Source organism: Hypanus sabinus, chromosome X1 (assembly GCF_030144855.1).
Source record: "Hypanus sabinus isolate sHypSab1 chromosome X1, sHypSab1.hap1, whole genome shotgun sequence".
In the NCBI taxonomy this organism is placed as follows: Eukaryota; Metazoa; Chordata; class Chondrichthyes; order Myliobatiformes; family Dasyatidae; genus Hypanus; species Hypanus sabinus.
In genome coordinates this window covers 49771511-49795615 of record NC_082738.1, presented here as the reverse complement: position 1 = coordinate 49795615, position 24105 = coordinate 49771511, and the positions used below count along the sequence as shown (strand labels likewise).

At 37.1% G+C, this 24105-nt stretch overlaps 1 protein-coding gene across 13 annotated transcripts in view; it reads left to right on the top strand.

The window, feature by feature from the left end:
* Nucleotides 1–23564, top strand: part of hdac5 (histone deacetylase 5) — a 334015-nt gene extending 310451 nt beyond the window's left edge. For all 13 annotated transcript variants that reach the window (XM_059956583.1, XM_059956578.1, XM_059956582.1 and 10 more), the window contains 6 exons: nucleotides 7934–8031; nucleotides 10395–10513; nucleotides 13160–13293; nucleotides 13736–13820; nucleotides 14755–14908; nucleotides 19886–23564. In XM_059956583.1, coding sequence (XP_059812566.1) covers nucleotides 7934–8031; nucleotides 10395–10513; nucleotides 13160–13293; nucleotides 13736–13820; nucleotides 14755–14908; nucleotides 19886–19925 — 630 coding nt within the window. In that variant the 3' untranslated portion in view covers nucleotides 19926–23564. The remainder of the gene's footprint in view (nucleotides 1–7933; nucleotides 8032–10394; nucleotides 10514–13159; nucleotides 13294–13735; nucleotides 13821–14754; nucleotides 14909–19885) is intronic.
* The last annotated feature ends 541 nt before the right edge of the window (nucleotides 23565–24105 follow it).

Genomic DNA, 24105 nt, shown 5'->3' with positions numbered 1-24105 from the left:
CGCAGCAGGCCAGGCAGCCTGATTTAGCCTCCAACCTGATGGCATGAACATTGATTTCTCTAACTTCAGTTAATGCCCCTCCTTCCCTTCTTACCCATCCCTTATTTATTTATTCCCCCCTGTCTCTCTCTCTTTGCCCCTCTCACAATCACTCCTTGCCTGTTCTCCATCTCCCTCTAGTGCTCCCCTCCCCCTTTCTTTCTCCCTAGGCCTCCCGTTCCATGATCCTCTCCCTTCTCCAGCTGTGTATCCCACTTTCATATCTCTTACTATCATTTCTTTCAGTTAGTCCTGACGAAGGGTCTCAGCCCGAGACGTCGACTGTACTTCTTCCTATAGATTTTGCCTGGCCTGCTGCGTTCCACCAGCATTTTGAAAGCGTATCACTTCACATTTTTCTGGATTGAACGCCATCTGTCACTTCTCAGCCCAGTTCTGCATCCTGTCAATATCCCATTGTAACCTAGAACAACCTCTTACCTTATCCACACCACCACCAACCTTCATGTCATCTGCAAATTTACTAACCCACCCTTCCTCATCCAAATCATTTATAAAAGCCACAAAGAGCAGGGGTCCCAGAACAGATCCCTGTGGAACACTGGTAGTCACCAACCTCCAGGTTGAACATGCTCCATCTGCTACCACCCTCTGCCTTCTCTGGGCAAGACGATCTTGAATCCATACAGCCAAGTTTCCCTGGATTTCATTCCTCCTGACTTTCTGTATGAGCCTGCCACAGGGAACCTTGTCAAATGCAAAAGTCAAGTTTTTGTCATGTACATAAATACATATATGCACAGTGCAATGAAAAACTTACTTGCAGCAACATCACAGGCACATAGCATTAGTGATAAAGATTCACATGAAGTTACACAAGTTATACAGAATTATACAAAAAAGAAAACAATTAGAAATGAAAAAAGTGTTGCTATATGGAGATTGCGGATTGGGATGTTGTTATTCTTAAACAAGATGGTGTGGGACTTCAGGCTTCTGTACCTCCTGCATGATAATAACTGCAAGAAAATAGCGTAGAATGAATGGTGGAGATTTCTGATTGATGTTGCCTTCTTGAGGCAATGCCTCATGTAGAGTAGGTATTTTCCATGATGGGATAGGATGTTCATTACACATGACCAGATCTAAAATAGGCATTTCCCTGCTCTTGTCCATGATATAGTTATCCAGGAAACAGTGACAATCGTATTCCGACCTCGGGACTGCCTTGGCCAATTTGATTTCATTAATAGAGCAAAAGTTACGCACGTATGTCGCAATGCTTTGAGAGTCGCATCTATATTTCTCGACTGATGCCCTGTGCAATGTAAAGCTGTTAAATGACCTAAAGTCTATTTCTACTAACTATTTATTATTTTGTATCTCAGCCAATCTATTTCCCAATGTTCTGAATCGTGATGGTGTCTCACCACTGTGCTTAACAGCATCTTATTATCAGGTGTGCTGCAGCCATATCTCTGCAATAGCTTTTAAATCTTATCCATGTTTCTCCATTTGCGTAATAAGTTTATCTGTTCTGTTACAAATATACATGTTCAGATGAAGACCATGTACTTTTGACCTTTTCCAATCTTTCTCTATTTTGAGCAGATCTGTTGCTGCATCCTTATCATTGTACGTGTTGACTTTCATGCCACAAACAGCTTATCATTAACTATATTGCTGTTGTTACCTTGTCCTTTTGCTCAATTGCCAGAACGCTGGCTTCAGCAAAATTCAAATAAAGTCCATTTCCAGAGGAACAGCTCCCTCTTTCCCTGTGATCTGTGAATTGAAATTCAAATTTCAGATTCAGATTTATCACATGTACATTGAAACATACAGAGAAATGCCTTGTTTGTTTTAACAACGAACACATTTCAGTGCCAACATAGCATGCCCACCATGTTCAACAGAGCAACACAAGCAGCACCAACAAAAATAAGACAGCGACAGCAAAACAAGCCCCTTTGCCACCCACCCACTCACGTACACAGGACACGCTGCCTCAGGGACTCTTGTCCTTGGCCCCGGACTCTCAGACCTGCAGACGTTAGTCCTCCAACCTCTAGTCCCTGTCCTGGACTTGCAGACATTAGGCCTCTGACCTGTGAACGTGCCGACCTAGGGCTTCAACCTTGGGGCATCTACTTCCAGATTTGTTGAGTTCTGGACTTTGACCTTTGGGCTGCTACCTCTGGACTTAGACTTCAGCTTTGTCTTCCTGTCGCTTTGACGCCTCGACCGTAGGACTTACCAATTATGGGTTTGACCTTCAGGTCTTAACCCCAGGACCCACTGATCACTGGTTTGACGCACAGACCTCCACCCCTGGTGATCCTTGTGATTCCTGCCCATGTGGACCTCTAATCTGGGATTTGCCATCCTAGGGATTATTTGTCTGGTCTACTCAACACCTGATGACCTGACCTCCAGGATCACTGACCTCCAACTTTGGAAATCTCTAACCTGGACTCCGAACACTAGCCCTTGTCTCTGACCTCTATCACTCCCTCATCCTGTCCCTAAACCCTAATGTGACCCTTAACTACCCGTGCTGTCCCAAAACCATTCCTGGGAGCCTAAAAAAGCTGAGCCACGATATCAACAGACATTGCAGCTCAACACCATCTTGACTAGAAGTCCTTTCCTCTCCTTTTATCTTTCTGACATGTTTGATATGTCTGTGCCAGTTTGCATATGACCCAGGAGATAGTTACCTATGTGATACTGATCGGTAATTTAGACCCAAATGCTCATACTTCAACAGAACTGTTTTCTTTGGTCTTAGATGATTGGTTCCTACAAGCACCACAAAAACTGCATCCTCTCCTCCCTCTCTAAGCTCTTCTTTAACCCTAACGAGATCTTCTTAAACTTGACATGCAACACAGCCTTTCAGACTTGTGGACTAAGCTAAAGAGAATATATCTATCCTTTTGAAGATTCTGCCCCTGCTCAGAACAACTCAGGACTCCAGCTTAAAAACTCAGCTAAAATTTCTTGAATACAAACGATGTCTACAGATGTGCAATAGAAATTTGTGGTGTTCCTGGGCTTTCATAAATGGTGGAAAGATTAGAGTACAGATGAACAAGATTTTTCCACCCACGTGTCTGTGTGAATCTGGACCTGAAAGACTGACAGCGACAGAAACTCTCAATACAGAGGATTCTGGTTAATTGGGACAACTCTTAAACACCAAAGCTAATTTGGTTAATTTGTTTATTTGAGATACTATACCACTTAATTGGGACAGGAGACATTTGCTGAATAGTTTCTAACTAGTGTCAGACACATGCACTTGTGTGGCTGTTAAACACTACACCATGCTTAGTTAGTGCAAACGGTTTTTTAAATAGTGTCAGTTTCATGTGCTTATGTTCAAAAAGCAGTGATTTTTGTTACTGATAGTTGCCAAGAAATAAGCAGTAAGACGATTCTGAACTATCTTGCTCACTGTGGTTTCAAGCATTGAGGCTTGGGGATGTGAGGAACTGCCAGGAGTGAAAATGAAACAATTTCACGACTTCAAGAAGTTAGGAACTATAAAGAATTTCTAAGTATCAACATTCACCGTGAATGTTAAATTGAAAATGAAGATTTGAAAGATGCAAAAATTGCATGAAGGCAGTCCATATGTACACTAATTGCACTGATTTTGCTCATTTACATTCAAAAGAACACGGCAGCATACACTGGATTCATTGATAACAATTAAGAACTAATACACAGTACCTGACAGTAGTGTTTAATGAATTTTTAAATATAAAACTCTAGTTTATCCTAAGACATACTTCCAGCCTTCAGCTAACAAAAGATGAGTCTTTCCTTTTTTACCCAACTACTACATTCACCAAATCCCTCCTGTTTGCACTTTCTAAGTTAGCAAGCCCTAGCTGTCTTGCAAACTACGGTAAAGCGTATTGGGGTGATCCACAAGCTGGCCAAATTTGCCAATCATCTGCACTTGCAGTACACGTTTTTTTTGCAGCCTGTACTTTTGCTTTGAGGGTGGCCCGTGGTTCTCAAAGAAGCACAAATTAGCACAGGTAGTGTGAATGGTGGACCTTCCCCAGGTCCACTTGACAGTTAGTAACGCTTTGCCTTCAGATCATAACAACAGTCGAAGCAATGGTTTAAATTGAACACTTGTGACATTCAAAGCACTTTTGAAAAATATACTCGATTTAAAAAATTAAAGAACTCACATTAAACAATTAAACACTTAGAAATTAAAGGGCAACTGGCTACTTTCTTAACATTTACTTCTTCCATTTGAAATCAATGTGCCCATTGGGACTACAACTAGGTTAATGCAGTGCTACATAATAAACATCTATGAAATTTTGCTGCTGCATCCAACGTCATATTCCTACCTTACACAGATCAGTAGTGTATGTAATGGTCATCTACCTTTCACATACAAATTGTTGTTTATACTGTCACAATACCATTGCTCTGTGTAAACAATGGTGTCACAGATACACTGATCATAGAATTTGGACATTTACACATTTCTTGTGTTCATGTTAATGCATCGATTTTTAAATCTTTGTATTTCAGACAAATTGGACTTCAAGCTATAGGGAGCAAATTTTTACTTGTTGACCATTGTCTGATCTCACTCCACTTTTTGAACCATCAACAACAAGATGTATCCAACAATGGAATCTGCCAAAGTAATAATTTTATACCAAATCCAGGGTTATAGGTGGACAAGAACCTCACAGTCCAAATGCATATTATTTACATAATGTGATACAATGTTGTCCACTCTTTTATGCTAGCCTATCAGCAAGAATCTGATAAACATTTGGTACATTGGCAAGTTTGATAGACCCGTGGGATGGATTTACTTGGTGCTATGGAGCTACAGACATCTGGGTAGGAACTCGGTTCACTACAACATTTTGAACTTCGAAACAGTTCAGGTTATAAACAATTCATGTGGATGGAACCTTGGGGAGTACCTGTATTAGCTTAATTATATGATAATATATTTAGCATTTACAAACAGTATGTGCAAATAGAGACTAGTGAGACAGCAGATGCTGCAAATCTGGAGCAACACACAAAATGCAAGAGGGAAATGGACAGATGATATTTTCATCAGAATCTCGACCCAAAATGTTGACTGTCCATTTCCCTCCATAAGTGTAGCCCGATCCACTGAATTACTCCAGCACTTTGTGTGTTGCTCCAGAATGTGTAAATGGTTACGTTAGAGAAACAACACTGTGGGCAGTAGGACCTTTTCCTGTGCTGTAATGTTCTTTAATGCAACATATGTACTTTGTACATAGTGCAAAGATATCATGAGCGTCATGGAAATCTTCACAAGAGGCCCAGAGTTTTTTTTTTCCTGAGAGGAAGATTCAGTATGTCTGATTCCATGCAAAAATAGAACCATAGAACATTGCGGCACAGAAACAGGCCTTTTGACACTTCTTGGCTGTGCCAAACCATTTTTCTGCCTAGTCCCGCTGACCTGCACCTGGACCATATCCCTCCATACACCTCTCATCCATGTACCTGTCCAAGTTTTTCTTAAATGTTAAAAGTGATCCCACTTCATCTGGCAGCTCAGTCCACACTCCCACCACTCTCTGTGTGAAGAAGCCCCCCCCCCCCATGTTCCCTTTAACCTTTTCCTCCTTCACCCTTAACCCATGTCCTCTGGTTTTTTTTTCCCCTAGCATCAGTGGAAAAAGCCTGCTTGTATTCACTCTATCTATACCCATCATAATTTTATACACCTCTATCAAGTCTCCCCTCATTCTACTACGCTCCAGGGAATAAAGTCCTAACCTATTCAACCTTTCTCTGTAACTCAGTTTCTCAAGTCCTGGCATCATCCTTGTAAACTTTCTCTGCACTCTTTCAACCTTATTAATATCCTTCCTGTAATTCGGTGACCAAAACTGCACACAATACTCCAAATTCGGCCTCACCAATGCCTTATACAACCTCACCATTACATTCCAACTCTTGTACTCAGTACTTTGATTTATAAAGACCAATGTACCAAAAGCTCTCTTTACAACCCCATCTACCTGTGACGCCACTTTTAGGGAATTTTGTATCTGTATTTCTAGATCCCTCTGTTCTACTGCACTCCTCAGTGCCCTACCATTTACCTTGTATGTTCTACCTTGGTTTGACCTTCCGAGGTGCAATACCTCACACTTGTCTGTATTAAACTCCATCTGCCATTTTTCAGCCCACTTTTCCAGCTGGTCCAGATCCCTCTGCAAGCTTTGAAAACCTTCCTCATTGTTCACTACCCCTCCAATCTTTGTATCATCAACAAATTTGCTGATCCAATTTACCACATTGTCATCCAGATCATTGATATAGATGACAAATAACAATGGACCCAGCACTGATCCCTATGGCACACCACTAGTCACAGACCTCCACTCAGAGAAGCAATCCTCCACTACCACTCTCTGGCTTCTTCCATTGAGCCAATGTCTAATCCAATTTACTACCTCACCATGTATACCTAGCAACTGAATCTTCCTAACTTACCTCCCATGCAGGACCTTGTCAAAGGCCTTAATGAAGTCCATGTAGACAACATCCACTGCCTTCCCTTCATCCACTTTCCTTGTAACCTCCTCAAAAAACTCTAATAGATGTGTTAAACATGACCTACTACGCACAAAGCCGTGTTGACTCTCCCTAATAAGTCCCTGTCTATCTAAATACTTGTAGATCCGATCTGTTAGTATTCCTTCCAATAATTTACCTACTACTGACGTCAAACTTACCGGCCTATAATTTCCCAGTTTCCTTTTTGAGTCCTTTTTAAACAATGGAACAACATGAGCTGTCCTCCAATCCTCTGGCACCTCACCCATAGATACCGACATTTTAAATATATCTGCCAGGGTCCCTGCAATTTCAACACTAGTCTCCTTCAAGGTCCGAGGGAATACCCTGTCAGTTCCTGGGGACTTATCTACTCTGATTTGCCTCAAGAGAGCAAGCACCTCCTCCTCCTCTTCAATCTGTATAGGTTCCATGACCTCACTACTTGTTTACCTTATTTCCATTAACTCCATGCCAGTTTCCTTAGTAAATACAGATGCAAAAAAAAACATTTAAGATCTCCCCCATTTCTTTAGGTTCCGTACATAGCCGACCACTCTGATCTTCAAGTCTTCAAGAGGAAAAATGTTATCCCTTACTATCCTTTTGCTCTTAATATACCTGCAGAAGCTCTTTGGATTGCTCTTTCACCTTGACTGCCAAAGCTACCTCATGTCTTCTTTTAGCCCTCCTGATTTCTTTACGTATTTTTTTGCACTTTTTATACTCCTCAAGTACCTTATTTGCTCCCTATTTCCTATACATGTTATATATCTGTCCTTCTGTATCAGAGTTCCAATATCCCTAGAGAACCAAGGTTCCTTAATCTTATTCACTTTGCCTTTAATCCTGACAGGAACATACAAACTCCGCACTCTCTCAGATATTCTTCCAAATACTGAGATTTCTTGTGCATCATATTTTTGCTTCATGCATTAACTTTTTAAATTAAACTTGCCAAAATGCATCAGGTTTGTCTCACTGTCACATTCATCCTGGAATAAAGACATTTGCAGATATTGGGTGATAAATGTTTTCACCAGAAGAAGCCATCCACTTGTCAGTGAATCAGCTTTATATTTCAGTCTTGCATGTATGCTAGCTCCAAAGGCAATATGAAAGATATGGCTGACCAACATTGCTAGTGACAGCTGCATCTTACAAATGAATAAATAAAAGATGTTTTATCATCATATATTTCAATCTTCTTTGAAACTATAAGAGTAATTAAACTTGGTGAACAGAATTTGCACATTTCAGTAAAATTGCTTCTGGCAGTTACCTTTTATTAAAGCTTTATTTATAGACATCCTCCTTTGTTTATTGACTTTTCAAGGTTGGAACAGGACTTGGAGTAGGATTCAATGTCAACATTGCTTGGACAGGTGGTGTGGATCCCTCTAATGGAGATGTGGAGTACTTGACAGCTTTCAGGTGATCATTCATTACATGGAACTATCTATATCGTCAGAAAACACTGTTAGCAAGATTGATTTTTTTCCCTTAATAACAATATGTTCATGACATTATTGTATTTCTCTCAGTACCCACATGTACTCTTAACACATACATGTGTTCCTTTGTTTAATGATTGTACCGTACATAATACTCTCCTGCAGAAAAATAAAAAGTGCAATTAAAATGGAGGTAAATTCATTAAGAATCACACAAAACAGCTTTAATTTAAATGCCTGAGGATTAAATATTGATTGATTGCTACAATTAAGTTATTTTTCTGAACCTTGTAATTATTTTACTTATAGTGAAATCAGGCTTAGAATGTTGCTTCAGGTGTTCACCTGCATGTAATTAGCACTGCTGCAATTTTATCTGGAGTATCTGGGTTGGGGAATTGTTAATTGTACAAGTTGTATATTTAGTCATGTACTACTTTAGTTTACAATCAAAAGAACCATGCACAAATACTACTTAAATCCTTTGATTTAGGCAGAGTCTAATAAAGGGGAAGCAAAAAAGAGTCTATAGAGTTTGCAAAAATATTTTATTAAAAGGAACTAACATTTGGTAAAAGGGGCTTCCAGGAAATGGTCAAGAGCCTCAGGCAGGATAACACTAAACAGACTAGAAGCCAAATTTCCTTGCTTGCATGCTACAGGGTCAGGCTGGAGTTGGATCAGATAATTGAATATAATGAAATCCAGAAGGCTGCCCTTTTTCCTTTTTGCATACCCAGCATATCACAAATTTTGTAGACTTAGGTTCGTTCTTACACTTGTGTAGTTCCAGCTGCTGTCTTTGAGGCCATCATTGTTTGATGTTAGAAAATTATCCTGGTGCTGTTTTCAATCATGGACGTTCAGCTGACTTTACTGACTTTAAAAGCCATATGTCTGCTGTTTCCTTGTTTGCAAACAAAAAAAAAGGTGCAAGCATTGCTGTACTTATAGCATGGTCCTTAATAATGGAAAACAAATTGAGTTGGTTGTTTAACAGCATCATTTTGAACAGTTGCAAGCAAGCTTTATCTAAATTGTTTTGGTTAGAGAACCTTTACATGGGCTTTGTGAAGTTTATTATGATTCATGGGAGTCTCTGTGCATATGATATTTCCTGTGTAAAGGACCTTATGTTTGTTGTTAAAATTTTATTTTTGTTGTCCAGAAATGACAAAAGATTCTATCATAGATACTACAGACTATCTGAACAAGACATGTTTCTACTACATCTGGCAGTATGCATATAGTGATACCTAACATGTTATGACCACAATTGCACTGATTTCCCTTATTGGGATCAATATTCATAATCTCTTTGAGAGCTATATTCATCAAATGTTCTGTATTTGTAATTCTTTGGTTTATGAGCAGCAACAAGCAAATATACAGATATTAATCCCTGAGTTCTTCAAGGAGATGATAACTCATTGTGGTGGAGTTCCCCCTTTTCAAACAGTTCATTAAATCCATCCCAGTGACAGTTAGTCTTATGTAGATTTGACCATTGGAGGTATTATAACTGCAGGCATTCCTGTCACTAGACTTCAGAAGAATTCCTTTGCATTTCCCTTCCCCTGCATCCCAACAACCACAGCCATCAACCACCCAGTGCTTCAGCAAACCAAGCATGAAAATATTGAAGTAAACTGCAGTAGCTTCATCATTGCCAGAATTTAGATAATCAAAATTGATTATGATCAAGAAATGAACCTGGCAAACTATTGACAGAATAATCCCACTCTAAGCAACATAAATGTGTTTTTGTGCTGTTCTTTACGTTGTACAAATTGAATCATTTCTTACATTGAAAACTTCATATCAATGAATTTTGCATTAAAACTAACTTTCAGACATATTGAAAAAAATCTCCTTCAGCAGACAGTTTATAGAATTGCATGTGCTTTTTATATGCATGGTGCCAACACAATTAATGACATAATGCTGTTGGACTAAAGTTTACACGATATGGGCATGTGGTATTTGTTAGTCCAGAGTCCTTCAAATGTGAGCAGCAGCCACCTACTGTTCAACCATTTCATGGATATGAACTCATACTTGTGTTTTAGCAAACTGCTTTCTGAATAGCATTAGAGACAGGGTCCCTTTTGTAAACCTGTATGAGCTGAAAGTAAAAGCTATTAAATTAAATCTGCCAAATATAATCTGTTTATACTTTTAAAGTAAGTACAGTCTATTCCAGTTAAATACATTTGAAAAGTGTGCAGAATTTTATGGCTGTAACATTTTTAATTGTTAAAAGCATAAATTCTCAAGAAAAGAAGTGCTTTTTAGTGGATTTACTTGTTTCCCCTTGCATAGAATGTGTTTCGATTTTTTTAGGACGGTTGTGATGCCCATAGCCAGTGAGTTTTCCCCTGATGTTGTGTTGGTGTCTGCTGGTTTTGATGCTGTCGAAGGACATCCGTCACCTCTTGGTGGATACTCTGCAACAGCCAAGTGTAAGTTGGAACACTGTGACTGTATACTATGCTGTATGACTCCATAACTATATAGTATAATCTGAGGTTACTTTGGAGAGCAACATATTATTCGTGAGAGCTTTAGTTTATCAATTTCCAGATGATGTTGCAGCTCTATAAAACACACTTAGAGTATTGAGTTCAGTTCTGGTCACCTCTTTATAGGAAGGATGTGGAACCTTTAGAGAGGGTGCAGAGGAGATATACCAGGATGCAGCCTAGATTACAGAGCATGTCTCATGCGGTTTCCATGAGTGCATCTGTTATGATTCCTCCACAGTGTCAAGCATTGCTGCTTTAGTCACTGCAGTCATCACTATTTTGAGATGACAAGAATCTACCATGTTCAAATTCTAGTCTTTGATTCAAAATCAATCAAATATATTTAGACTTCAGTATTTGTTATCTCAGACACAAAATGCTTTAAATATTGAAATACCTTTTCAGATTTAAAAATATAAAAGTAGTTTAGTCAATTCTCTGCAAAAGTTATTTTTATACCCTATTTATTTCAAGCTTACTTTGTTGCATAAAAATATTTCTAACTTATAATTTCCTGCCTTGAGCTTTCAGGCCTATTTCAAAATTACCCAGGACAGCAAAAGATTGTATGCTTCCAGTAACTTTTCAAAAAAGTCAATGATTCTGCCTTCATCTTCTTGACTGTGACTGCATACAGAAAAACTGAAGTATAATGAGTCACGTGCACATAATGTTGATTTGGATAATTTTCACATTTTGAAAGTATTGTCCAAATTTCAAGTAACTTAACAGTTGGATGAAAATATTAATAAGGTAAAAGAAAAATATGAATGTTAAATTACCAAATGTAAAATTTACAATAATATATCTTTGGTTTGAAGTCCTCAAGACAGGCATTCAAGAGTTGGGTACTGTTATGTACAGCACAGTTTCCAATTCACTTTGCTCATGTACAGGTTTTTAACATAGTAGAAGTGTAATAACCAGAAGCTAGTTCATTAACATTAACACCTCATGATCTTACCTGAACTATAAAAGTAGCTGTAGCGAGACTTCTTTAATAAACCTAGAGATGCTTATATAGAAAGAACTACTAGCCTTTCCCATGTGCACACAGTAAGCTTCCTGCAAAAGTATGCATTTTAAAACAAAACTATTAATGGTTTTATACTGTATAAGCCTTTATTGAGCAAAGTTAGTAGATTGATTATTACTCATTAAAATGTTAAAAAGCTTATTTGATAAGATGTAATGCTCTGTACTGTGTTAATTCTTTCATTTTTTCAGAATTAGATTAAAGATAGCAGTTTGAAGAAAGCATTCAAATATACCAATATATTGGTCACATTCCATAGAAATATTTTGATTTTTCCATTAAGTTCCTTTAAAAGTACATAGATAAAATCTGATAATATTTAATTGTAGTTGAAATACAATTTAGGAAGTATATCTTGTCCCTTGCCATGGGCTGTGGAAATAAAACCAGAGATTATTAAGGTCAAGTGCAGAAAAAAAATCACTGATATTTTGGCAAGCAGGATAGTGAGTTGCTTCAATGCCATGAATTTGTTTACCCATTAAATAGGTTTTCATTGTGCAATTTAATGTCATCCAGTTTATCATTCAACCTACAGTGTTAAATGCTTCTGGAACAACTGACCACACTTCATACAAATTTCTGGATTGTGTATTGTAGTGAAAGTGGAAAACCATTGAAATTGTGACCTAACGGAATGTTTGCATAACCGAATTCAGTGCTGATAGTAGCCTTTCAAGGACTGAAATGAGATGAACTCAAATGTGTAATTCAAAAGAACTCCATATAACAAGGAGTAGTTTTTTGTATTCTATAGTTTTAATTTACAATAATTAGCTGATACATTGAACTTCTATCAATGATCTATAATTTTGTGATAAACTCTGTCATTGAAGTCAGGGAATATCTGTCGGTAAACAAATACTGGAAGAACTGGGGAAAGAGAAACCAGTTAACATGTCAAGTCAAAGACCCTTTCAATAGTTGCTGCTTGACTGGCTAAATTCTTCCAGCATTTCTGTTTCCTCTTACAGCATCTGCAATTTTATTTGTTTTCCAATATTTATAGGTATCTTCATGAGTTTGTTGGTGAATGAGAGGTCATTAAATCTAACAAATGTGACAGCTATAAAGCTTAACAATAAAATTATCTGATACATCAACATAATTATTGCAGATGATATTTGACAGCTAACAGAAATGCTTTCGCATTTTGTTGTAGTTCATCAAATTAATTAAAAGTTAATAACTTGTTAACATGAATAAAGTACTTTTTCCTAAAGATTCTCCCCTTATCAATAATAATAAGCATGCTACATAGTAGCAGCTATACCTGTTTTCCAGTCTCAAAAATTAGCCCCATCTAACTCATTGGACTACTTTATAAAGCCATCATGTAATGTTCTTGGTGGTACCAACAGGGAATAATTTTTTAGGCTTTTTTCAGAAGATGGGACAAGAAGCATGATCTATAATTTAATTATCGTAATTATGTTCAACGGCATGATGTCAATTCATGATGTATCATCAAAATGTATTTCTGTATAACTTATTCTCAAAATGTTTTCACAACTAATCTGTATACTTCACGTGTGTTTCTTCCTCAGGTTTTGGCTACCTGACCAAACAGCTGATGAAGTTGGCTGCAGGACGTGTGGTTCTTGCTTTAGAAGGAGGACATGATCTCACTGCCATCTGTGATGCATCTGAGGCCTGTGTATCAGCCCTGCTGGGTAATGAGGTATGCAGAACAGTCAAAATCAAAACCAGATCGTGTTGTAAAGATACTTCTTTAACAGCAGAGGTGCTAAACTGACAATTGTTTTTTGATATATTGATGCATTCAATGTGCTTTAAAAGGTAATATAACATTAAATGAAATTGAAGAGTCACAGCTGAAATCACTTTTAGTCCATAGAATATTTGAATTTTACCATAACTTTTTTTCTTTTCATAAACATGTCTGCTTGTAATTTACAATTGAATGTCCTTTACAAGTTCATTTAATAGAAGGCAGTAGCTTTTGCCCCTTAATGCTATCCGTAAAGTATGAAATTTGATCTTTTTCCTCTGACATAAATTACCTTGTAAGTTGTACTTTCTTGTTACCTACCAGTGCTAGAATAATTAATGTATATATGTATATATAAAATTCTTTCCTTTTTTTAAATAAATCTTACCAGCTGGATCCTCTGCCTCAAGAAATACTTCAGCAAAAACCCAATGCAAATGCAGTAGCATCACTAGAGAAAGTGATTGAGATTCAAAGTAAGTTTTTGCTCTAAGTAACTTCTTAATGTTCTCGTTGATGTACTGCTTATGGACAGGAATGTTAGAAATTACATTAGTAAGCTCCTTAATACTTCCTCTTCACCACAACAGTGGTTTGGTAGCAGCGTTGTAATAAAATTGATCTGATGATAGTGCCTCGAAAATGTTTTCCTTGTATCTTCAGAGCAGCCATGCATATATAAACTACCAGCCACACAAATATAAAACTCTGTCATTAATTCTGAGGGCACAGTATGCCATATGCATGTTTTTACATTACAGAGCTCCATAAATCATTTATTTCCATGAGCGTCCAGAACCAGAAATTAGGTTGTCCTTGCATGTTTGCAATTGATCAGTAGCCTTAAAGGGGCAGCCATTGCTGTGTTGCCAAAAGTGCTCTGAAATCTACACTGCATTATAAACAGAACAACCCAATGACATTTGTAAAACTGTCTCCATCTGAAGCAATTCAAATGCAGCTATAAGATGGGCCTAAATTGTATAGATTGGCAATAGTAGAACCAATGCCATCCTGACTCACTTTTTGTAAATGACACAACCTTATCCCAGTGATTGCTTGGCAAAGTCTGTATTAAGATAAACAAAGACCAGAAGATTACTGTTCGATCTGAGTGTATATTCATTAGATGGATTTCTTTAGAATAAGATTACCAGTGGGAAATTATCCTTTCCAGAATGTGCAGTGAGATTATGACTCTGAACTTTATCTCAAGCTCCTTCTCTGCCTTGTTTGAAGAAAGGAGATTTCTTGTATACTTACTGCATATATAGTTTTGTATCTTCTTGTAACAATGATAGCTACACCATATGCACAATAGTTGCACTATATGCATGAGCTGCAGTTGTTTATGCCCCATTAATGAGAAAACTTGACAAATTTTCCAAGCATTGATAATTTGACTTTCAGGCAAACACTGGAGTTCGGTGAAGCGTTTTGCTTCCACAGTGAGTTACTCCCTACTGGAGGCCCAAAAGCACGAGAAAGAAGAAGCAGCAACTGTTACAGCATTAGCATCTCTGACAGTAGACACCGAGCAGAGCAGTTCTGAACCAGAGGCCAGGTAATTATTTCATCTCTTTCCTAATGAATAAGAATTGGAGCAAAAGCTGCAACTGCTGAAAAGCAAGATAAAAACAAAAAATGATGGAAGTACTCATGAGGTTGAGCTGCAGCACTGGGGACGGAAACACTTGAGGTTTCATTTTTAGGTCCAGGATCCTTCAAAGTGCAAAAATAGCAGTTAGCACAACACTATAACTACTCAGGGTGTCAGAGTTTAATTACAACACTGTCTGTAAGTAGTTTCTGTATGTCATCCCTGTGGAATACATGGGTTTTCCTCAGGTGCTCCAGTTTCCTCCCACAGCCCAAGCATGTACCGGTTAGATTAATCCCTGAATTAGATTAGGGTTAATTGGGTTGTTGGAGGTTACATTGGCCGAAGGGCCTACTCAGCACTGTATCCCTAAGTAGATAAGTAATTAAAATAAATCCCAAGAGCTACAACATGCCCAGAGCATAGATTGAGGTGTTGTTCTTTGCACTTGCATTGGGCATCATTGGAACAATACAAGAGTCATAGATTAATACAGCATTGCCCAAGAATCTGTGCCAATCATGTGCCCCACCCAGCTCACTCCAATTTCCTGCGTTCCCCCGATACCCCTGTCAGCCCCAAACCCCACTTACCAAGTGCTGCTTAAATGATACTATTGTACCTTCCTCAACCACTTCTTCTGGCAGCTTGTTCCACATACCTGCCACCCTCTGCATGAAAATGTTCTCCCTCAGCTCCCTTTTGATTCTTTCCTCTCTCACTGTCAATCTAGTCCCTCTAGTTCTGCATGCCAGCTAGCTTTGCACTCCCCTACCCTGGAGAAAAGACTTACCATCCACCTTATCTATACCTCTCATAATGTTAAAAGTTTCTATAAGGTCTCCTTATTCTCCTACACTATGTACTCCTTCCAACTAAAATACATCTTTCCTATAACTGGATGACCAAAGCTGTCCACAGCACTCCCAAGTGTGGCCTCACTTATACAATTGCAACATAATGTCCCTACTCCTATACTAAATGCCCCGACTGATGAAGGCCAGCATACTAAATTCCTTTTTTACCACCTTGTCTACCTGTGGTACCATTTTCAACAAGCTATGTACTTGTACTCTGAAGTCCCTCTGTTCCATTACACTCTCTAGCACCTTTCCATTAATAAGATAAATCCTACGCTGGTTGGACTTTCCAAAATGCATTTAACTGTATTGAAATGCACTTGCAACTCCTCAACCCACTTCCCTAACTGACCAAGGTCACCTTTAATCCGTAATAACCTTCTTCACTATCAACTGCACTTAAGTTCATGTCATCCACAAACTTATTGGTCAAACCTTGCGCTTTTGCATTCAAATCAATTTGTATAAATAAGGAATAAAAAAGGGGCGGAGTGAGATGGAGAATTTAACTTAGAAATTTAAATTTAAATTTAATTTAGAAATTCGGGATATCCCTTGTAAACTGAATGGGGATTTTCTGCAAAACTTGTCACTAAATCTGCATTTTTTCAAAGAAAAGGGGACCATATTGTGAGCACTAAATACACAAAATTGTCAGAGGTGCAAGTTAATAGCTGCTTCACAAGGAAGAAATTTTTCGGTCTCTATATGCTGGGAAGGAAAGTGATAAAACAGCAGGTTCGTCATTGTTCCATACTTCCATAGGAAAGGGAATTCTTGGTGGAAGTGAAGAGTGATACAGGTAGTTATGGAGGGAATGGTCCTTCAGGATACCAAAGAGAAAAATGAGAAGATACACTCCTGTGCAAAAGTTGTAGGCATAAGTTTAAAAAAAAATCTCTAAAGCAAAGATGTTTTTTAAAAACTTACAGGAACTGTTTCTAAATACAGTATCAAAAAAATTACCATAAAGAGCAGTGAACAGGAAAAAAAACTAAAGCAAATCAATATTTGGTGTGGCCACCCTTTGCTTTTAAAACTACATCGGTTTTCTTTGGTACACTGTTGTGCAGTTGTATAAGAAATTCAGCTGATATATTATTGTTCCAAGCATCTTGGAGAACTTCCCACAGTTCTTCTGCAGAATTTGGCTGTCCCGCTTGCTTCTGTCTCTCCAGGTAATCCCAGAGAGCCTCAATGATGATGAGATCAGTCTCTGTGGAAGCCATACCATCTGAAACCATACAAAAAATCTAGGATGCCTAAGACTTTTGCACAGTACTGTATCTGGTTGAATCTGACTAAAGTAGGCAGAGGATGATCCGTTCAATATAGAGGCTGGTAGCGTTGAAGGAGGAATCTCATCCTTGTGCTGGTTGGGAGCAGCAATGTGAGAAGTAGAGAAGCAGTTGAGAAGTCTTGAGTATTGTGGAGAGGAAAAGTTGTGGTAAATGAAAAGAAAGACAGCCTTAAGACACTCATATGGAAAGTTTCAGAGACAGAGCATGTACAACAGAGATAGCAAAGTTAAAAGAATGGAATAAAGTTCTTACAAGGAAATATGCTGAAAGGTGTAGTCACAAATGCAGCAGGAGCTAAAAGGGTTACATTTAATATTAGTTGGAAAGATTTATGGTACGTGGTCTGAATAAATGAGAAAATGGGTATTTCCCACAGTGCTAACCCAGTGCTAAGCTTACCTCTTAATTTCTCAGTAAAGTGGTAGGTATAGCTTGAGCCTGTGCAAGATTCTATAGCTAAAACTTTGATTTTGAGAAACTAATTGATTTGAAGTGGAAGTTACTTAATGCAAGAGCAGGTACAGCCAGATGAAAAAAGACTATTGATGAAAGATTTCTCTTTGTAACTGCTGCTTTTTAAAGTAATCATTATCTTGACAACTTGGGTCTGCACATCTCATAGAAATTCCCTCTATTTGCTCCATCCTTACCATTCTCTGCAATGTTAAAACTCCCCATATTCTCTCACTTTTCCAGTTCTGATGACCCAAACATTGATTCGATTCCTTCCTTTGTTCTTGCTGCTTAATCTGCTGAATGTTACCAATCTTTTTTTTTTGCTATGGTTATTTATAAATAATAGAAGAGATGCTAAATTGATTTTATGTAGTTTCCCTTTGTTTTTAATCCAGTGAAATTCTTCATCGATCCTTGACTTTAGCTATTTAGTAGGCCTCTGCAAGTTTTCTCTCAATAAAAATTCCAATCCTTGAGGAATTTTTGAGGGGATCTTATATTTTGTTCATGAGTGTTTTGATGATCTGGTCCTCTTGGTCACTGGGCTTTCAGTTCTTAATATGACAGAACAGCCTCCCAGCATGAAATAATTGGTAAACTTATTGCCAGCACAGACATAAAACTCTGTCATTAATTCCCACTGGCAGCATCTTAAAACCTTCTGTGTTCAGATTTTCTAGCAAATGTTGAAGTTACACTATAAGAAGGGTCTAGTAGATATTGTAATGTTTAAGTCAAAATGCAATGTCAAGTGGCAGAGCCACCAGCAAACCTGGAAGTAAATCATATTAACTATATTCATGGTTTTATTTGATTGATGACACTTTGTGACTCCCTTTAAATGGTGTTTTTGATATTCCAGCCCACTTCTGTCAGCACACACTGATGAGAGAAGTGATTTTGAGGGAAAAGGATTTTACCATAAGCAGTTTTGCATGAATTTGGAAACTGCTTTAGATTGTAGCTTGATTGGTATTTTGAATCAAGCTTTCTCCAAAAGTCAAGTTAGTTAAAATTGTTCAATTTGCAAGATTTTCATTTCCAGTATCCAAACTGGCTACTTACAACAATGACATAGACTGCAGAAATGCCGATAGCTGCTTTGTCAATTTTTAACCGCTGCATGCTTCATCATTTTTGGCCTGGATTGTGCTGGATGTGAACCTTGTCATATGTTGACTACTTTTAGGCAGTCCCAAGGTCACAGGGCTTCCAATGTCCACCCAATACCCCAGCCAAGTCAATAAAGTAGAACAATCTGTCAGCAGTGACTGGGCCTTGCTTGCAGACCACCCTAATGGCTTTGTGTGAGCACATGCTACTAAAGGTCTTTGTCAGTTTCTGAATGAATCTAGTGATTGGAAACAGCAAAATAAAATATGTAAATAATTTTAAATGGTGAATAAATAAATTATTAATGAATTTGCTTAAAGCCACATTACATATGTAAGTTCACTCAAGATAATTAAAATAAAATGTTAAGCTTATCTTCATCTTTTAGTGAGGTGTCTAATGCACTCACATGTTCTGTGCCATGGCAATTTGGAGTATGTTGACGCATACATTTTAGCCAGGCACTGATTCTCCAGGTAGCTGTCAGTACAATCCAGTTTATTGGCGTTCAATTCATCATGAGTCAATTCCATCATTGAAATCTAGCAATGTTTTTGACCTTACCTTCACACTTTCAATTGATTGGTTAAACCTTTTTTAAAAAATCTGGGGGTGGGGGGGGTGGAGGTGGTAAAGAGAAAAAGTTTTAATTTAATGAAGAGACGCCATTTCTCATAATTTTGCTACTTGCATAGAATGTTCAATTGAATCTCTATTTCTTTGTCAGCTTTTTAGCCACAATTAAAAGTCATGTGAAAATTAAAATACTGCAGATGCTGGAAATCAGGAATAAAAAAACAAAACACGAAGAGAAACAGTTAACATTTCAAATCTGAGACTGTTTGCCAGAACTGGAATAAATGTGCAATCTATCATCTTCCTCTTCTTTAATAATCTGAAAAGATTTCACAATGTGGGGTACCATAACTTAAACTCTACACCTTTAACTAGAGGAACAGAGTGAATTAAATATGCTGAGTTTATTTTTCAGTTTGCAATTTGCCATGATAATTCACCATGAAAATAATTATTTGAATCAGCTGATTTTTTAATATGAAAAATCTGTAAAGATATTAAAGATTAACTGAAACTGCAAAGTGCTAAAAACTGATTTATTTTTAAAAAGCGTAGTACATGGGAAGTTTGAAACATTGTAGGACTCTTTTCTGGCCACTTCCATTGAGATAAATTAAGACTTTATTATTTTTCAGGCAAGGGGATGAACCAATGGAAGAAGAGCCAGCAATGTAAAGTGCCAATGGTCATATTACCGTCACCTGTGTGAATCTTTCTTGTAACCTCCTTTAAAGTCTATCAGACATACAGTGTCCATTGTCTGCCTCTGACAGTGTTATTGTATTGAACTTGAACTGTTGTGAAAAACATCTAGTCTTCAAGCTAGATTCACTAGCCAATCTGTCTGTATTTGAAGACCTGAAATTGAAGAGTTTAAAGGGACACCGCAGCTTTGTATTTCTTCAAAGTTCATCTGTTCTCCCTTAAGGGAGAATACTGTTTTAAAGGTTACAAAACACTTGAGGCTTTGATTTCAGATCCCTAGCCTAAATGCAGTGGTAAGATATTAGCGTTTGAAATGCTTATGAGAGTTGATGAATCAGCTTCCTAGAGGATGTTGAAAAGCAGGAAAGAAAAAACGATGGAGAGGAAGCAGTATAATAATTTTGTCAGGAAAATTGAAAGGAAATTTGTGCCTTTAAAAAAAAATGGTTGAAACTCACAACTTCATTTTTAAATGCCTTAATTTACATCAATGAAATACTGCTGTTGATTTTTGGAACAAAGTCAAAAATGGCATGATCATCTGATTGAAAGATCTTCAGCTGCTTTTAGTCACAGATGAACAACACCCCTCTCTGTATAAACATTTGGTTTATTTATTTCTTTTTGTAAAATTTCTTAAACTTTATTTGTGTATTTGCTGATGACCAACTGTTTCAGTTTAGTTGTGTAAATACTCTTGTAATATGTCCTTTCAAGTTCTCCAGTTGCCGTTTGAAGAACCCTAATTTTGGTTTCCTTCTTTGTTACCTTAAAGTTTTAAAATTTGAAAAGAGAGGTTAACACAATATAATTTTCATACAATTTTATTGTTTATATATTCAGAAAATTGTTATTTTTGTCTTTTTTTTACTCCTAATATGTTTAACAGGCTTGTAGTTTCTGCTGGGTAAGGTGGTTTGCTGTTTGCTTTCTGTATCGAGGTTCACCTGGCAAGGAGAACCAGACTGAGCTCTTTGGACTGCAGGTCTAACATTGGAATATTTTTAGCTGAACTTCAGAGGTTCTTGTAATCATTTTCCTTCACAAAACATAGTGTTTAATTTGAGCACCAAGCTCGTAGAATTCATATTTCAATCAAGAAGGCTATAAATGATGATGTATGTTTATCTCAATGCTTTTCTAAAACTAGAAGGCAAACTAATTAAGTCAGCCGGATTTTAAAAGAGCGGGTACAACGATTGTTGAATTGTGGCACTAAATGTAATGTCCAGTTGGAAGCAAATTGATAACCTTGATAATTTTGTGTGACTGAATTGATGCATTTAGCAGTAGGAATTCTATTAGATACATGCTTTTTAAAGGCTTACAGAAAACAGCTATGTACTCATGTGAATGTAGTAGTTAAACAGCGGATGGGGGATTTCACTCTTTCATTGAACAGTAAATCTTAAAATAGATTATTTTTGTGTTTTTAAGAAGTCAGAACATTTTACTGCCTTGGCAGGGAATTCAAAACATGACAATATAGTTGATTAACAAGCCATTTGCAAATGTTGGTAAAATAATGAAGGAGTTTCTCAAAACTGGTTTATGCAAAATCTTAATAATTTAATAATGTAAAGGTTAGAGAGAAGTAGGCTTTATAGTTTCACCAGTAGAGAAAAGTTGGGTTATTTGATAAGAACTAAGTGAGAGACACCAAGACTGAATGAATGTTTGTGAACATTGTCCTGTTGTTAAATCAATATTTACAAAACTATACCATCAAAGAGATGACAGATGGGACCTGTGTTAAACATGGTAGTAGTTGTTTCAATAGACAGACAGCTATAAGATTGATTCAGTGAATCTGTAAATGATTGAAGTGAAAGGCTGGGCCTCTCAATACAGGTTTATTAAGAATTGCTGCCGTACTTGGGTTGGCCATAGAAGGTAAAAGAAGTGCAGCCATGCATTTCACAACAGTAAAATGAAGCTTTACTTGCCATCTGCAACATTGGCGTGAATTTTGTAAAATGATGTTTTTTTTCACGCAAGCAGCTTGGTATTGATGTATTTTAGTAAACAAAATATATTTTACATTTTTAGCTTGAAAACATACAATATAAATAATAGTATATATAGAATATATTGTTTAAATTCATAGATTTGCTGCTGTTTGGGTGGATTAAATACTATAACTTTTTCAATAATGACTTTGGGTGGATATGGTAATGTTAAAGTCTCAGCTGGAATGCAGTTGAAAATTCCAGTTTTAATAGTTATTGCGTACATTCCTCTTTCAGTTTTAGTTGAATCCCGTTTTCATTCCTCTATTTATGAAGTGATGGAAAGTTTTAATAAGAAGTTGCTTTGATTTTAAGGTCCACTGGATGGGCTTTTCTGACCATAAGAATGCTGCAGCGTATTAGCTTTTAAAATGAAAGGAGCGATTTCATTTGATAAAGATAGTGTGATTTGATATGAAATATGGACTTTATGGTGACCTTAAATGTACAAGACTGGGGTAAAGATGGGAGGTGGTTTAAATTATTTGTTCAGATCTTAATGTTTGTACAAAAATTGTGCTGTTACATTGTTTTAAATACAGTGTAAAGATAAATATAACATAACTGCTCAGCTGTAAGATGGAGGAGGTGATGTGTTTTAAACAGTGAAACTGGGTTTCCTGTACAAATATTGATTTTTCCAATGTGTGCCTCGTGTCTGGAAAATGCTTCTTCCAGAGCCCACCCTGTAGATTTTAGTGATAGATGGACTTGCTTCATAATTTTCTTTTGTTACATCAAATGCCTTCAACAAAGATTGAAATGCAATACTAAATATAAGTCAAAGGCCATTCTAATTAATTACCTAGTTTGTATAAGCATTCTAACTGGGAGAGGTGTAGTCATTATTTCCCTTTGGGATTCTTTACAGGTGCAAAGTAACTTTGCCAAAATTCTGTATGCTAGATTTTCCACTAGGGTATAGCTTGGTGTTCAAATGTACAATTATAATAGACATCTCTGTTGGAGGAACAAAAGCAAGTTTTGATGACAGCTTGCATTACACTATAACAGCAAAGTGCAGATATAGCTTGTGTTATTAAAGTGTACTGTGTTGCTTTAACCTTTTCACCATACAGTCTTGGCAACCATAATTGACTATGGAACATTCTTTTCCTGTTGATTTTATTCTGCCTTGATATATATTTGTTCCAATGAGGTAAAAAGCCTTTATCTAGAATCTACTGGAGGATGGATGTATCATGTGGTGAAACAGTCTGTCTGTAACAATTTCCTTGCTATGTTGGCAACAATCTATTTGAATTTATTTTCAAATATATAACTACAAAAACTGTCAAATTTGCATTTAAACCACATTTTATTGTTTTTGTATCCATTGACACCACCCAGTGTCACTAATAGAATTGTCAATAAGTTAAATGTCTGTATTTAGGTGAAGTGCTAAGTGTGTGTATAGTGATTTATTAACAGTATTGTATTGCAGCAGATGTTTATAATTTTTGTCATAATCAAGCTGATGTAAATCTCAAATTTCCTTCTCCCCTCTCACTCCATCTTCCCTTTCTGTATTGTTTGGAGTCCAGTATTTTGTATCATGTTATAACATTTGTGTTTGTGTAAATAAAATAATTTGTTTCTGGCAAAATGTGTTTGTTGCATATCCAATCATCTGACGTGTATGTTTAAGAATACACACATTTAACAAACTTTAAAATGCTGACAGAGAAATGATTTGCAACAGAAAGGAGAAGAACCTTCTCTCTACTGAATAAGGCTACCTATTTGTGTCAGTGGTCCTGAAATATTTAATACAATTTTGTTCGTGCTGTAAAAATGTTGATACTTCACATGCAGAATGGTGTAGACTCTAATACCACAACTGGAATGAGTAGCAATTTCATATCAGGATAAAGAATTTGCTGAAGTTGGCACTTCTACTTGTAGTCCAGTGACCTCATTGAAAGTTTGTGTGGGTGTGTGTGTGTGTGTGTGAGATAAGGTTCCACTGCACTGCCCTGTACTTTCAAAGCACTCACATATGAAGTATCAAGTTTTCAGAACGGTACCAACCTGGCTGAATCAGTACAACCTACTCTTAGTATAATTACAGACCTCAATAATAACCACAAAAATCAGAAACTTCCTCCTTTGTTGATTAGTTTGTAAGGTCATTAGTACTA